Source organism: Trachypithecus francoisi, unplaced genomic scaffold (assembly GCF_009764315.1).
Source record: "Trachypithecus francoisi isolate TF-2019V2 unplaced genomic scaffold, Tfra_2.0 Lachesis_group3, whole genome shotgun sequence".
Classification (NCBI taxonomy): domain Eukaryota; kingdom Metazoa; phylum Chordata; class Mammalia; order Primates; family Cercopithecidae; genus Trachypithecus; species Trachypithecus francoisi.
In genome coordinates this window covers 73,302,516-73,317,820 of record NW_022681468.1, presented here as the reverse complement: position 1 = coordinate 73,317,820, position 15,305 = coordinate 73,302,516, and the positions used below count along the sequence as shown (strand labels likewise).

At 36.9% G+C, this 15,305-nt stretch overlaps 1 protein-coding gene across 4 annotated transcripts in view; it reads left to right on the top strand.

Moving 5' to 3' along the window:
- The window catches only part of AKAP6 (A-kinase anchoring protein 6), a 657,824-nt gene that overhangs the window by 474,231 nt on the left and 168,288 nt on the right, over positions 1-15,305 (top strand). For all 4 annotated transcript variants that reach the window (XM_033188313.1, XM_033188311.1, XM_033188312.1 and 1 more), the window contains one exon: positions 13,134-13,282. In XM_033188313.1, the coding sequence (XP_033044204.1) occupies positions 13,134-13,282 (149 nt within the window). The remainder of the gene's footprint in view (positions 1-13,133; positions 13,283-15,305) is intronic.

Genomic DNA, 15,305 nt, shown 5'->3' with positions numbered 1-15,305 from the left:
AGCTTTTCTTAAAAGTGTCGTGTAGATTAATGCATTTCAATCTTTAAGTGAAGAATATTGAAATTCATGAACTTGGAGATATTCTATGTTAAGATATGTGTAGAGAAAACTCAACTGTGATTTTCCTTTACTCTCACATGACAATAATCATCAATACAGAAGACTTCTGTGACCATATTTGGGGGTGGGGAGAGTTCTCCCTGTACACCAAGCAGCTGACACCAACTGAGTGCCCTCTAATTCAGTTCTAACATTATCTACCCAGAGATAGTGTCATATCCCACAGATTGATGGCTCAGTCCCCAAGACTTCCCCCAGCCCCCAACATACCAGTTGAAAGTTCAGCCCTCCAGAAATTCTGATCAGAGTGCCGAACTTTTGGCTTCAAGTTGGGGTTCCCATGACCCCCTCTTTGGGTTGGATTAATATGCTGGAGCAACTCACAGAGCTCAGGGAAACACTTATTTACATTTACTGGTTTATTATAAAGGATATTGTAAAGGATACAGATGAAGAGATGCATAGGGAGATAATTGGGGTAAGGGGCGTGGGGCTCCCATGCCCTTCCTGGGCGTGTCACCCTCCAGTAACCTCCATGAGTTCAGCTATCTGGAAACTCACCGAACTCTGTCCTCTTGGGGTTTTATGGAATCTTCATGATGTCAGCATTCGTTCCCCCACAGTGTAGGGTGGGACCCTCTCATGGGAGAGTCTTAAGACTCACAATCAGAAAAGCAGGCGAACATTAGAGTCCTGCCTTAGGGCAGGTGAAAGGAGAACAGAAAGTCAGAGGCCTACCCCTGAGGCCTAACACACCCAACATTATAACCAAGGAAAGGCTATGGGAGTTATAAGCCAGGAGCTTTGGATGAGAACCAGTATATATCATAACACTACAAGATGGTAATGTTTGTGTATATTTGGTATGAATTAGTATATCCGATACCTTTCCAATTCAACAGCTAACAAGAATGGGGATAGGAGGAGATGGACACATGTAGTAGGGAGCCTTAGTTACATATGACTTTGAGAATTACTAGAATATTCTTATCTAACATTTAAGGCCCTTAACTTACTCATAGTATGCATCCTCTGCTTCCATTAGAATTTTAAGTAAACACAATTATTTGCCCTTACATTATTATTATGCCTTCAGTAAATTGATTAATAACCAATATATTAAAAAGCAAAGGATTTTTCTAAGAAAAATATTTTTGATATTTTCTACAAATATAGTTTTAAATAAAATATCTATTATGAGTTTTAAAATGGCTCATCTGATTTTCTCTCTTTTCTTCATCTTTATATATTTGTCATTTATCAGTGGCTCACATCTCAGTATAATATCTAGATAAAATGTATTTTCTCCTTCTTAAATACTTTTATATTCTCATCTGTTTTTATGGCATGTTACTGCATGTCTCCAGAGGCACACAGCATTTTTATTTTCAAGTAAATTTATATTAGTTACAGTCTCCAGCTGTTTTAGATATAGGATCATTTCCTGTTGGTACTGTTTCCAGGACAATTCTTTTTTTCCCCTCACAAAAATGAAAAATGTAATTTAACAAAGACATCCTATAATTGCCTTCATATCTAGCAATCTAAATACTTTATTTTATTTAAAACATCTGTCTACATAATATCTAGTGATTGTCCAGGGGTATGTCATTCTTGAGAAAGGCAGCTGCTGTCATTTTTATTTAATTTATAAGGAACCATCAAAAATGCATCCTTAATATAGAGTGTTATGCCACTATGTCATATATAAGAATTTTTTATGAGGATATCTTATATTTTTGGTGTTTGCAATTAATTTAGGCTTTTTTCAAATTGGAAAAGACCATCATTTTAAAAATCACTATGGAATTATTTTGTAAGAATAGTAATCTTTTGCTACAGATATCAAATTATAATGAAAATAGTGGTATGCTTCTCTACTCATGTAACTAGCCTTACATAGGAATCATATTTTGATTGCTAAGCTTTTTTAATGTCATTTGTCTGTAGTGCATTTTCTTTTCATTTATAATAAAAATGTAAAGTCTTTTTTATTGTAAAGTCTGTCTGCTAATTAGAGCAGTCAGTTGATATTTTCTTGTTATTTTTCAGAAAATGCACGGAGAAATATAGCAGCTTCTATAAAAGCTCTTTGTTTTGAGGGTAATACTGAATTGTGCTTGTAGAGAAACCCATTTGTAAATTCTGTTTATTGTGCATGACCCTCAGAGCCTAAAATGGAGTGTTTAACTTTTAATAGATTGTATCAATTTAGGCTCAGCTGAATGCCAAAAACAACAGACACCCAGGTTTACAATAGTATGGCTAAATGAGAAAGTTTACCTTTTCCAAGGAAGTAATCAAAATATTCCTTTTTGGAACACTAAGAGTATGAAAGGGAAATGCTTATGGTTCCCTGCTGACACACTGTTATGATTGACAGGAAAAACCAACATGCTTGCCACCTGAGACATCTTGTTCAGGAACTTTCTGGAGGGTAGTAAATTGGTGTTGGCACAAACACAAAAAAATAAAATGACTTGATTCAGCACTTTTCAATTCTAAATCCCCAAACACTAAAGAAAGAAGTAAATATTCATCAAATGATCAAAATTTATATTGATTTTTATTCTACATTAGCAGCTCAAAGTCGAGATTCTTGACAGGGTGGATGTCGGTTTGAATGATTCTCTTTGAAATGAGGATATAGGCACTGAGCTGAGTGCTACTGTGCATTCCTGAACCATAGGTCCTGATTATTAGAACCCTAGGAGCCTAAATTTTTAAAAGAACAGTATAAAGGCATACTTGTTTGGTTCTGTTTTGGTAACTAAATTGTTATTATTAGTATGTAAAGTAATTCTTGTTGTTCCTGCTTCATTCTTTTCTTTCTGTCACCACTTAAGGACAACTATTTTATAGAATTTCAAAGGAACTAGTGTGCACGTCTTGCAGTCATAGAGTTAATAGCAGCATTTGCCAGCATAATTGTACTTAGGAAGGAAGTGCCAGTTCTGCAGGGCAAGAGAAACTAAGATTGTATCTTCCTATTGTACATCTTTGATGTTTAGTTTCTACCAGAAAGTAAATAACGATTTGCTGTAGAGGAATTTAGAAGATGAGAATAAGGATGCTGCCATAGAATATAAGCAGAGGATGCCTATGTCATTGTGTAGAGATTTGCTAAGGAAACAGTAATGGAGTGACATCAAAAATTCTAATCATCCTCTTCAGTCCACACAGTATAATTGCACTCCCTTCCCGCCCTAGTTCATGACATAAAATGCTGAATTTTTAATGATTTTTAACTACATGCATTACAAAAAGGAGAGGGTAGTGGTAGATAAAAGCTCTTCACAAATGCAGTTGTTTGATATGTTTGTTTCATATATTTGTTCTTCATGTTTGTTAGGTGGAGGTGTTTTGTTGTTATTTTTAATAAACATCTCATCTGTCATTAAAATGGAGGAAAGGATGTTTTTCTTTATGCACAAAAATAAGAAATAATGGAAATGGTGTTAATGTTAATTTCTCAACTTTGTGTTTAAATGTTTACCATTTAACAAATATCATTAAGGATGCAGCTTTAAAATTGAATTTCCTAAACATTGTAGTGAATATTTCTATTAATTTGCAAACAACAGGTCAATAGAAATAAAAATGAATTTTTAAAGTAATATGTTTTTTACTTAAATCATTTATCTTTTGCAGTTGTCCTGACTTTGTTAGACATGAGATCTACAAATAAACCTTGAGAACCTAAGGCTAGATTTTTTTGTAACTGCCAATATGATCAGTTTTATGATTAGTTTTGTGATTATGATTAGTCTTGTGATATTAGTTTTATGATCAGTTTTATGATTAGTTTTATATCCTAATGTACAAAGATTAGTATATGCAATGGTCTTTGCTGAGTAATAATATTGAAATAGCTTTGAGATTCTTTATTAAATTTTTGATATATACTTAATTTTTGACAAGGGAAGATATTTATATTTTTTAATACTTTTATAACTCTCTTATACAATAATAAAAATAACATTCCAACAAACTTAGTAAGTGCTTCTTTGGCAATATATATGTATATATTTTTTTGAGTCTCGCTCTGTTGCCCAGGCTGGAGTGCAGTGGTGTGATCTCAGCTCACTGCAAGCTCCGCCTCCCAGGTTCACACCATTCTCCTGCCTCAACCTCCCGAGTAACTGGGACTACAGGCACCCGCCACCATGCCCGGCTAATTTTTTGTATTTTTTTTTTTAGTAGAAATGGGGTTTCCCTGTGTTAGCCAGGATGGTCTCAATCTCCTGACCTCGTGATCCACCTACCTCGGCCTCCCAAAGTGTTGGGATTACAGCCGTGAGCCACCGTACCCGGCCTGGCAATATTTTTGAAGTATAATATTGGTCTTACCCTTGAATGAGTATTTGAGCTACTATCATGTAGTACAGTTTTTCTGTGATTAAAGATTATATATTCCCTGAGGGTTGATACTGTGTCTGATCCAGATTTGTTTGTATCATGTACAATATCTTACCCCTAAGAGACACTCAAGATGTATTTGTTGAATGAATAAATGAAGGCCCTGAATCAACTTTACTCCAAATAAATACATTGCTCCTTTAGTCCTATGACTCCCTGCCCTGATTCTGTAGAAGGAAGCTTTGGCATCCATGCAGGACTAGAAGAACAACATGAGATTCTCATTCATTGTAATACCAAATGTTATTTGTGTTTAGCCAGAATGTAGCTAATCGTGGTATGTGAATAAATGCCTGAAGAGAGTTTGTTTCTGGACAAAGGAAGTGCACTTAGAATAAGGTGAGTTATTTTAGGAAATTATGAACCACCAACAATGACAACAAAAGCAAAAACACACAAAATAAACGTGATCTTAGAAAAAAGCAGTGGAAAGGTAATAATTCTAAATTCTGGAATGAGTATGTGCACTCTGCCAAACCAAAGAGTAGATATTTCCAAGTGTATTCATCCATTCTCACACTGCTAATAGACATACCTGAGACTGAATAATTTTTAAAGGAAAGAGGTTTAATTGATTCACAGTTCAGCATGGCTGGGGAGGCCTCAGGAAACTTACAATCATGGCAAAAAGGAAAGTAAATACGTCCTTCTTAACATGGCAGCAGCAAGGAGAAGTGCCAAGCAAAAGGGGGAAAAGTGGGCAGGCACGGTGGCTCACTCCTGTAATCCCAGCAATTTGGGAGGCTGAGGTGGGCAGATCACTTGAGGTCAGGAGTTTGAGACCAGCCTGGCCAACATGTTGAAACCCTGTGTCTATTAAAAATACAAAACTTAGCTAGGTGTGGTGGCGGGTGCCTGTAATCCCAGCTACTGGGGAGGCTGAGGCAGGAGAATGGCTTGATCCCAGGAGGCGGAAGTTGCAGTGAGACAAGATCATGCCACTGCATAGCAGCCTGGGTGACAGAGTGAGGCTGTGTCTCAAAAAAACAAAACAAAACAAAACAAAAGCCCCTTATGAAACCATCAGATCCCATGAGAACTCACTATCACAAGAATAGCAGAGGGTAACTGCCCCCAGGATTAAATTACCTCCCACTGGGTCCCTCCCATGACACATGGGGATTATGGGAACTACGATTCAGAGTGAGATTTGGGTGGGGACACAGCCAGACCATAGCACCAAGTGTAGATTCTAATAAACCTGGAATTCCTTGGCAGGGCCCATGAGGGTCTTGAGACCTGAAGGTCTTTCCAGAAGAAGGAAGCATTCTGGACTAGTTGCTAAAGGGGATACTATTAGGAGGAAAGAAGGGAAATATAGTAAATATTTTTGTAAGGAAGCAAAGGAAAAGACAGGTGCTTAGATATACTGCATTGAAGGTAAAAAAGATTTTGTAGTAAAAGAAGGAAAATGTCCCCAAGTAACAAAATGATTACCAAAAAAGTAGGGTTTCCTCTCATTATATTGAAGGATCCCTGTGATCTTGAACTAGTGTGGACTCTTCCAAATACAAACTCTGCCATTGTTGGTGTCTCCTCCAAAAGCCCAAATGGCTCATGAATTACGGAAGCTTTTTTTTTTTCTTTTTTTTTTTCTAGGAAGAACAGTAAACAAGTTCTATATTTCAATTATTTTATTTTCTGTCAAAGAGGAAAGTCTCCTTAAGGGAGAATAAAGCCAACAGTTTTTTGAATGAAGCTGAGACTTCAACTTCAAACTATCTGTTTTATTTCTTTGTACATTTTAAACCATTTTAGATGTTCAAACTCAGTAAAATTTATTCAATTTGTATAGAGTGTCTTATCACATATACTGTGCTGGGTGCTAGGGATACAGCAGTAAACACATAAACAAAACCTCGTGCCTTCATGGAGCTTTCAATTCACTGAGGGAAGATGGACAATATAAAAAAAAAGCAACATGTTTGGCTACATGTGATAAGTATGCAGGAAGGAGGATAGGGATTTCTAGGGGTGGGGGTGGGTTATAGTTTTTAAGTAGCAGGTCAGGGAAGTCTTGGATGCAAGAAGATATTTCAGCAAAGACCTGAGAGAAATGAGGGACTGAGCTGTCATGCAAACACAAGCAAATGCCCCAAGAGCACACCCACCAGCCCCGCTGAAGCAGGCTAGACTAGGTTGAGGACCAAGGACTGACCACTGCATGAGGAATGTGGAGCAAAATCTGATTGGAGTGTGTTCAAGAGAGAAAGAGGAGAGATATTGTAAACAGCAAGTATAAATAATTAAAGTAAAAGTGTTTTTGCTATAATGGAGAACACAGAAATGGAAAAATGGCTAGAAGATAGATTAGTGGCAATGGATTATTTTTCTTTTTCTCTCTGTATTGTTTTTTACCATTGGAAAAACAACAACATTTTTTGGGCTAATGTGCAATAGGAATAATACAGTAGAGAAAAAAACTTGATGCAGGAAAGAAAGGCAACTTTGGGTGGTGATCATCTTTGTGTAGGTCAGGAAAGTCTGGTACCAAAGTGCAAGGGATTAGCCTTAGAAATATGGACAGCTTCTGTAGAAACAGAAGGAATAGCAGAGGATGTGGACCCAGATGTGGATAGGCAGTAGTAGATGTGGTGAAAACTATGAAGTCTAGTATGAGTGAACAGGGAGATCTACAATGGTATGAGTTAAGAAAAAGTAAAATTGATTTTAATATTCTCAGGATGCTTAACCCAACAAAGAATTCCAGAACATGAAGTGATAAATCAGTCAAAATAAAGGGGAGAAACATGCTATTATTGATAAGTAGCAAAGCAAGTGTATTAAATCTCAGATGAGAAGGCAGTATTGCTAACATGATTAGGCTGCCATAACAAAATACCACAGACTAGGTGGCTAAACAGCAGAAATTATTTCTCACAGTTCTGAAGGCTGGAATTCCAAGATCAAGGTGTCTGCAGGTTTGATTTCAGGTGAAGCCTCTCTCCTTGGCTCACAGATGGCTGCCTTCTTGCTATGTTCTCGTATGGCTGTTCCTCTTTGCATGCACACTTCTGGTATCTCTTCCTCTCCTTATAAGGACACCAATCCTGTTGGACTGGGACCCCACCCTTGTGACCTCATTTAACCTTTATTGCCTTCTTAAAGATTCTATCTCCAAATATAGTCACATTGGGGGTTAGGGCTTCAACATAGGAATTTGGGGGTGAGGGGACATAATTCAGTCCATAATATTATGTTAAAAGTTTACCAGAGGTACTAGTTACTAGAATCTCTTAGGCATTCCCACTATTTGGTATAGTGGGCATCCAGCCTGATAGGAACTGCTGATTCAAGTTCTCAATGCAACTTTCTCCAAGTACACCAGCCAGTAGGAGCTATACCAGCATATTTGGACTAATCCATTAAGCGACTATCTTGTCATGACAGAAAAAGAGAGATAGAGGAAGATTAAGGCCATCACAGAAATGACAATAGCTTCCACTGGCACTTCATTGTGGCCAAGATGGTGTACAAATTTCACCTGACAAGGTCAGACCCATTATATCAGTTTTGGCTCCAGTGCTACTTCTGTCAAGCCTTTGCTCCCTACCCTAAACCCCCACCTTCAAACAATAAATTATTTTTATTTCTCATCCTTCCCTACAATAATTTCACTTGTACACTTGTCGTTATCTGTTGGCATGGCTCTCCCTTCTACCACACTACAGTGCCTCAGGAGAAGTAATTAAGTTTCCTCCTTCCTTATTCCCACACTTCTTAGTACAGTTCTTGAGACATGAGAAGGTCTCAGTAAACATATGAGTAATAAATGGATGAATGCAGCCAGGTGTGGTGGCTTATGCCTGTAATCCCAGCATTTTGGGAGGCCGAGGCAGGTGGATCACCTGAGTCCAGGAATTCAAGACCAGCCTGGCCAACATGGTGAAATCCCATCTCTACTAAAAATATAAAAATTAGCTGGGTGTGGCAGCAGGCACCTGTAATCCCAGCTACTTGGGAGGCTGAGGTAGGAGATTTCGCTTGAACCTAGGAGATGGAGGTTGCAGTGAGCCAAGATCATGCCACTGCACTCCAACTTGGGCAATAGAGTGAGACACCATCTCAAAATAATAATAATAATAATAAATGAATGGTTGAATGCAAAAATGTACAACTCATCCATTGAACAATTATTTACTGAGCCCCTGTCATGTTCCAGATATTACCAGGGTACTGGGAATGCAGAATGGCAAAGGAGACAGAAACAATCCTTTATGGAGTTTGGAGTCTAGAAAAAGGGACAGAAAAAAATGTAAACCAGCAAATGCAAGAATTTTAAATTTTGATATGTGTTATGAAGGAAATTAATCTGTATCTGAAATAGAGGAAAAATAGAATGGATCTAGTTTTGATAAGTTAGGCAAAGCCTTTTGGAGAAGTAGCGTGTCAGCTGAGAGCTGGAAAGATGAGAAGACATTAGCAAGATAATGTTCCAGTGAAATGGAACAATATGTGCAAAGGCCCTGAGGCAAGAACAGGCTGTTTAAAGAACTAGAATATTTAAAGTGTTGAAACAAGGCAAGGATGACAGGGGCATGATGATCAAGAGGGAGACTGGTAGAAAACGTGGTCTAAGGTCAGCAGGAACCAAATATCCTAGGCCATGTGGAGAAATTTGTTTTTTGGGTCTGAATGCAGTCTAAAACCAGCTCATGTTTTATAAAGACTACTTTGGCCACTGTAAGAGAAGAGATTAGGGGTCTAGGAATGAGTGCAGGGAGATACATGTTAGAATATATTTGCTGTACTGCAGGTGAAAGATTATGAAAGCTTGGACTAGGCTGGCAGCAGTGCAGATTGGAGAAACAGACTGGAGAGACATTTTAGAAGAGGACTCAACAACTTAGGGAATAACCTGCTAAAGCAAATGAAGAAGAGGAAGAGTCAACAATGACTCTCAGGTTTCTGACATGAGCAATACACAGTATCATTTATTTGAAAGGAAAGGTTTTATTTTATTTAAAGGCTTAAGTACAGAAAGGTTTGGGGGATGTGGTAAAGATGAGGATGAAGAGTTCTGTTTTAAGTAGTAAAGTCTAAAGAAACCTGAGTAGCGATGTCAGGTGATTGGTTGGGTATGTAAGTATGCAGCTTAGAGAAGAGGATTGGAAGGCATTACTATTTAGTTGACATTTAAAGCCATGGAAGAGAGTATATAGATAGAGAAAAGTGGCCCAGAATCGAGCCCATAAACAACACACCAGTGATCTCAACTGTGATTCAAAAAGATCATTGAACAATAAATAAAATGAATTTTGGAAGGGAGAATGACTGAGAATCCATTACATTGGGTAAGCCAATGATAATGAAGGCCTAGACCAGAGTAAGTGAAAACTGATCTTTTTTCTCTTCGCATTGTCTACTCTCTCCCATGGCATTCTCACTTCACCTCCTAGTGGCAGCCATTGCCTGTAGGTTTGTATTTCAGTCCTAATATTTCCACCTGCTTGCTGAACATCTCATTCTGAGCATCCCACCAGTGCCTTAAACTGACAGACTCAAATCCAGATGATATCTCCCATCCACTTGAATTGCTCTTCCTATCTCCTACTCCTGTTGATGGTATCATGGGTCTTTTAGTGACCTAGAAGGGAAGAGGAGATTCCATCACCGAGTCTTCTTCCCCAACCCCCTATTTAATGAGTAAGTTGCCAAATTATTTTCATTGTGCATCTTAAATATTATTTAATCGTGCTAAGTTTCCATTTGTAAAATATAGTCACTTTTTAAAGTATCTACTGTTATAGATGCTAATAATTTTTTTTTTAACCAGAGATTGCGTTACTGTTTTTAAAGGACTAAATTTTCTTCAACTCTTTCTATCTTTGGACTAAGATAGAATATGAGAAAAAGGTTAAGACAGTCTGCAGAGAGATTTAGACTGGCAAAGCCATTCAACCTTAGCAGGAGGAACTACTTTGGTTCTATTTTTATCATCTCATTTAGGAATGAATCACTGAAAACAGAAATAGAAATAGAGATGGATAAGAAAGACCTGTGCCATCTAATTCATCTCCTTGTTAGTGCAGGGAAATATCCTTTGCCAAATGCTTGTGAGGTATTATGCAATAAAAGTCATAAATTATAACATTTCAATCATTTTGTAAGGTGACTATTTTTGGAGTTACTCAGCTTTGTTCTCTAAATTTCTTTTCATATATCCCTGTCATATGTGAAGTATATCTCTTTGTACACAGAAATGGCTGAGGATCACAGAGATGAATGCAGATTATTTTTCTGTACTGGTGTTGAGTCTATAGGAAGTTGACTTCTCTTGTTATGATCCTTTTTGTGACCAGTGGCACACATTTGTGAGGTCACTACCCAGAATGAACCATGGTCCAGCTTGTGACTTAGGATGGTTAAAAACTAACAGGAACCTTTAGATATCAAACATGTCCCTTGGCGCCTAATGGCATAAATGCATTATTCTAATTGGGTCAGTGGAATACTTAGTGTGGGTGTAATACTCTTTAAACTTTGTGGCTTTGCATTGGAAGTAAAGGGGTGGCATTTTGGAAGAGTATTGTTCTTAAGTTCTTTGACTATTGCTCAATATCTCTGTAATCTCATTTATCTCATAAAAATTTGTATGTTCTTCTAAAAGATTTATTCTGTTGTGTTTCTGATTATTGACTTTTTACATTTAGTTTTATCCTTTTAAAAATAAACCATTATTTCATCTTTCATCTAACTGAAAGTAGTTATCATTCTTTCAGGTTCCATGATGTTCGCAAACCTCTTAGTTGACAGTCTTCTATATGTGCTGTTAACATTCTGCATACCTCCTTTTCCACATCATCAATAAAGATACTAACATCACTAGATCTGGCATTTTCTTTGTGCCTTCCCACCAGCCATACCCCCTACTCCCAACTGAATGTACTCCATATAACATTATCCTTTGTTTATAGTGTTTGACGTAGTTCTTAATCCAATTGAGTGTCTTCTTATTTAAGTCAATTATTTTGGGCAAGAGCAGTTCACATGAACCAACAAATACATTGCAGTTTTGATCTGATTTCTGAAACTTCAATTATATAACTATAGTTATTTTAACAGTGTTTCTTTAAATTCTTTCTCAGCAACCCAGAGCATTCATAATTAAGTACTTACAAAAAGCAACAACATAGGAATTCTAGAATGGTTTGAGACCTCATTTTTCTTTTTTTCTTTTCTTTTTTTAAATTGAGACAATGTCTCACTTTGTTGCCCAGGCTAAAGTGTAGTCAAGCAATCTTGGCTCACTGCAACCTCTGTCTCCCAGGTACAAGTGATTCTCCTGCCTCAGCCTCCCAAGTAGCTGGGACTACAGACATGCGCGCAGGTACTTTTTGAATTTTCAGTAGAGATGGGGTTTTGCCAGGTTGGTCAGGCTGGTCTCGAACTCCTGACCTCAAGTGATCCACCCACCTCAGCCTCCCAAAGTGCTGAGATTACAGGCATGCGTCACTGTGCCCAGCCTGCGAGACCTCATTTTTTCATAGGCTACCCATTTCCTTTATAGAGTACTAATTTGGAATTTAAGCAGCTGCCACTTTATAATATTCACTTTTTCTCCATAGTCGAGGCTGTAAAACTAGAGATCAGGCAAAAGGCCTTGGTCAGCTGTGGATACTAAGAGTAGAAGGTCATGTCCGACCCGACTTTTCTTCTTACATGTTACAGAATTCTGGCAATTACTCAACAGCTGACCCAGAAATGTTTTTCCTAGAATATATAATAAAATTGTAAAGTGGCGATTTTAAGGTTTATGAGAAGTGTTAATGGACATGCTTGGATTTAGTGAAGCACACTAAAAGAAGAGTCCTTTGGTCTACAGTGTACATGAACTCAGCATTGCTCCCTTCCCTTTACCATGGCCAAGCATGCCCCTGAGAAGATACCATTCTCAGTCTCATCTGGTGTTCTAGGGAACCTGAAAGCCAGAGGGATCAGAACAGCTGCAATAAATAAAGCATCTATTCAATACAGTTTCATGCCAAATATTATTCAGCATTCTTTTGACCTTGGTTTGATAGAAAACAGCATGGTGAACTTACTACCTCTCCTTTACTACAGTGAGCCCTAAGTATGAAAGATTTAACAATTCATACCTGCATGTAAGCAAAATCACTATTTGCATTACTTTAAAATTATTAAGACAGTAACACAGACAACCAAAAAATGTAATAAAGTCTATTGTGGTTATTGAAGAGGTACTGGAATTAACACTAGGCTTTTTTATTCTCTATAGGGAAAATAATAGAGAAGCATTTAGAATATGTGTCCATGCAAATGTGTGAGTTGGAGAGGGATTTTAAAAAAATAAGTGTTACATATGTGACAATATAAGGAAGAATATTATTAAGGAATTTCACAGAATTTTTATGTAAAGTCTTATCATACAGTATTATGATCTCAGGGATATTTTGTGATATTTACAGAGTCTTCTGAGGGTTCATTTATTCAGGTCATATTTTAAGGAAGAACTTATAAGATTCAGATCTAAAATATAATTCTGTAATATGCCCAACTGATCCCATTAAATCCAACCCGAAAAGGAGCAGTATAATGATGTGAAGAATTCCCATTCTTTGAGCTGTTACACCTCACTTGAAATGCATTCCTTCTGGATTAAAACAGCAATTTCTCTTTGTTTCTCTTTCCAGGCTGAGGTTCAACTATGCTACCTGGAAGCACAAAGAGATGCTGTTGAGCAGATGTCCCTCAAGCTGTACAGTGAGCAGTATACCAGCAGCAGCAAGCGAAAAGAAGAGTTTGCTGATATGTCAAAAGTTCATTCAGTGGGAAGCAATGGGTAGGGAACTATTCTTTTTGTTGTTTTATTCTCACTAATCTACTTTTTCAATGATTTTCCACTGGTAGGTGTTAGGAAGGTATTTCCTCTCTAGCTAACAGACAAGGAGAAGCTCAGTAGACTAGGCATTTATGTTCTTTTCCATTTGTGCCAGAATTGAAGACTGGATTTCATCAGCCTCTGCCATCTAACCCAGAACTTTCTGACTCATTATTAATTTTTAAAATACAGTGTTGTGATTTTATAAGTGTTTTTGTGACTACAATGTGCCTTTAGTATTGATCTGTCTTCTTTATAAATTATTTTTTCCTTGTGTTTGCTCTTTTTCAGATTTCACAATTTATTTTAAAGCCTATTTGAGGACTTTTAAACACCAGAACCACACTGGAAACTTGGTAGAACATAATTTTCCTGAATAATGTAGAAATGTAATAATTGTTTAGAGACCATGGGTTAGCCACTTAGCTTCACATGAAGTCAGTTGGAATAGGCTAGCTCTTGAATTATCTACGGTATGTGAGAGGACCGAACACCTTCACTGACCCATCAACAATTTCATTCAGCCTGGGACATATGGCTGTATTTATATTATACTAACTATTCATACTATTGAACAGTTAAGTCACATATTTAGATAATTCCAAATGACTTTTAAAATGATGTGAACATTGTCTAAATATATATGTATATATATATACACATGTATTTTTTCTTTTTTTCCAGCCCAATTGTAATATTTAATAGGTGATTTTAGAGAGTAAAAGAGTAGTGATGAAATTGGATTATTTCATAGTATTAATAATTTGATAATAGTTATGCTCATAAAAATGGAAACAGTAACCTATTTTACTTTTAGACTTGTACCAGACAACACAAAGGAGAAACTATTCCCCAAAGTTACATTACATGTTAATAGCATTATATAAACCTATGGGATATAACTCTAGCCAAAATATTTCTTAAAGTGACAAGAGGAAAGAAGCCTTTTCAAGCACTTGTTTGGATTTTTTTTTTAAGTGCTTATAGTTCTGACTGGAACTACAATCCTCATATAAAGTTTTGGGATAAATTAAGTACACTGATGAAAAATTCTTTCTTATTATAAAAACCCAGTGTCTAAGAATACAGGAAATAACTCCTGTATTCTTAGTCATTCAGAGTCATAATTCTGTTTAGGAAATGAAAAGGGAATTTTCAAGTTTTCACATTTACCTATTTCTATAACTTGTTGCTCTATCAGTATATTTTAATACGTGAGACATGTTATATATGTAGTCAATTCATCTTACTTGATTCAGTAGTCATTTATTCACCAGAGGAAAAACATAGCAGCAAATAAGAAAGAAAAAGTTAAATCTCGAAGCATGAACAATAAACTGCTTTGAGGCCTTAATGTGCTTTAATTTCTCTAAATGCCTAAATAGCCTCTGGTGTACATGCAGGCACAAACTTTAGGTCACATTTTCATGTTTTGTAAAAGCCCTGGGGATTGAACAGCACCACGTGCTTCTGACCCCGGATTCCAGGGACCCAACCTGAGCACTCACTCTGGGCTCCACAAATCATAAATCTGCCCTGAGAATTGCTTAGTTAACAACAAGCATTGTTCTGTGAAGTGGGAGTAGGTGAACTTGCCTGATATCCTTTGTTTATGCTCCTTGGGGTGCTGAAGGCTGTGCATTGTGCAGAAATTTAAGAGTGTCCTGAAAGAAAGCCAGCTATTTAATACTAAGGACAAAAACCATATACTCCTTTCTATTTTCTGTTTACATACAGAAAAGCATTGTTTGAGAAATGTATGTGGGTGAGGTTATCTGGGGTGTCCTGCCCTTAAAACTCTCTGTTCCCACAGTCAAATCCTTAATTCTAAAGCCTTAAGAAAGTAGTTTTGTAAAATTATCTGCTCCAATGATACATAAACTTCATTAATCATTCTTTTTGTTACATAGAATGAACATTGTTTCCAATAAGTAATTGTGGGAATGGTGTGGGCTTTCAAGGATCTTCATTCCACATGCAGATA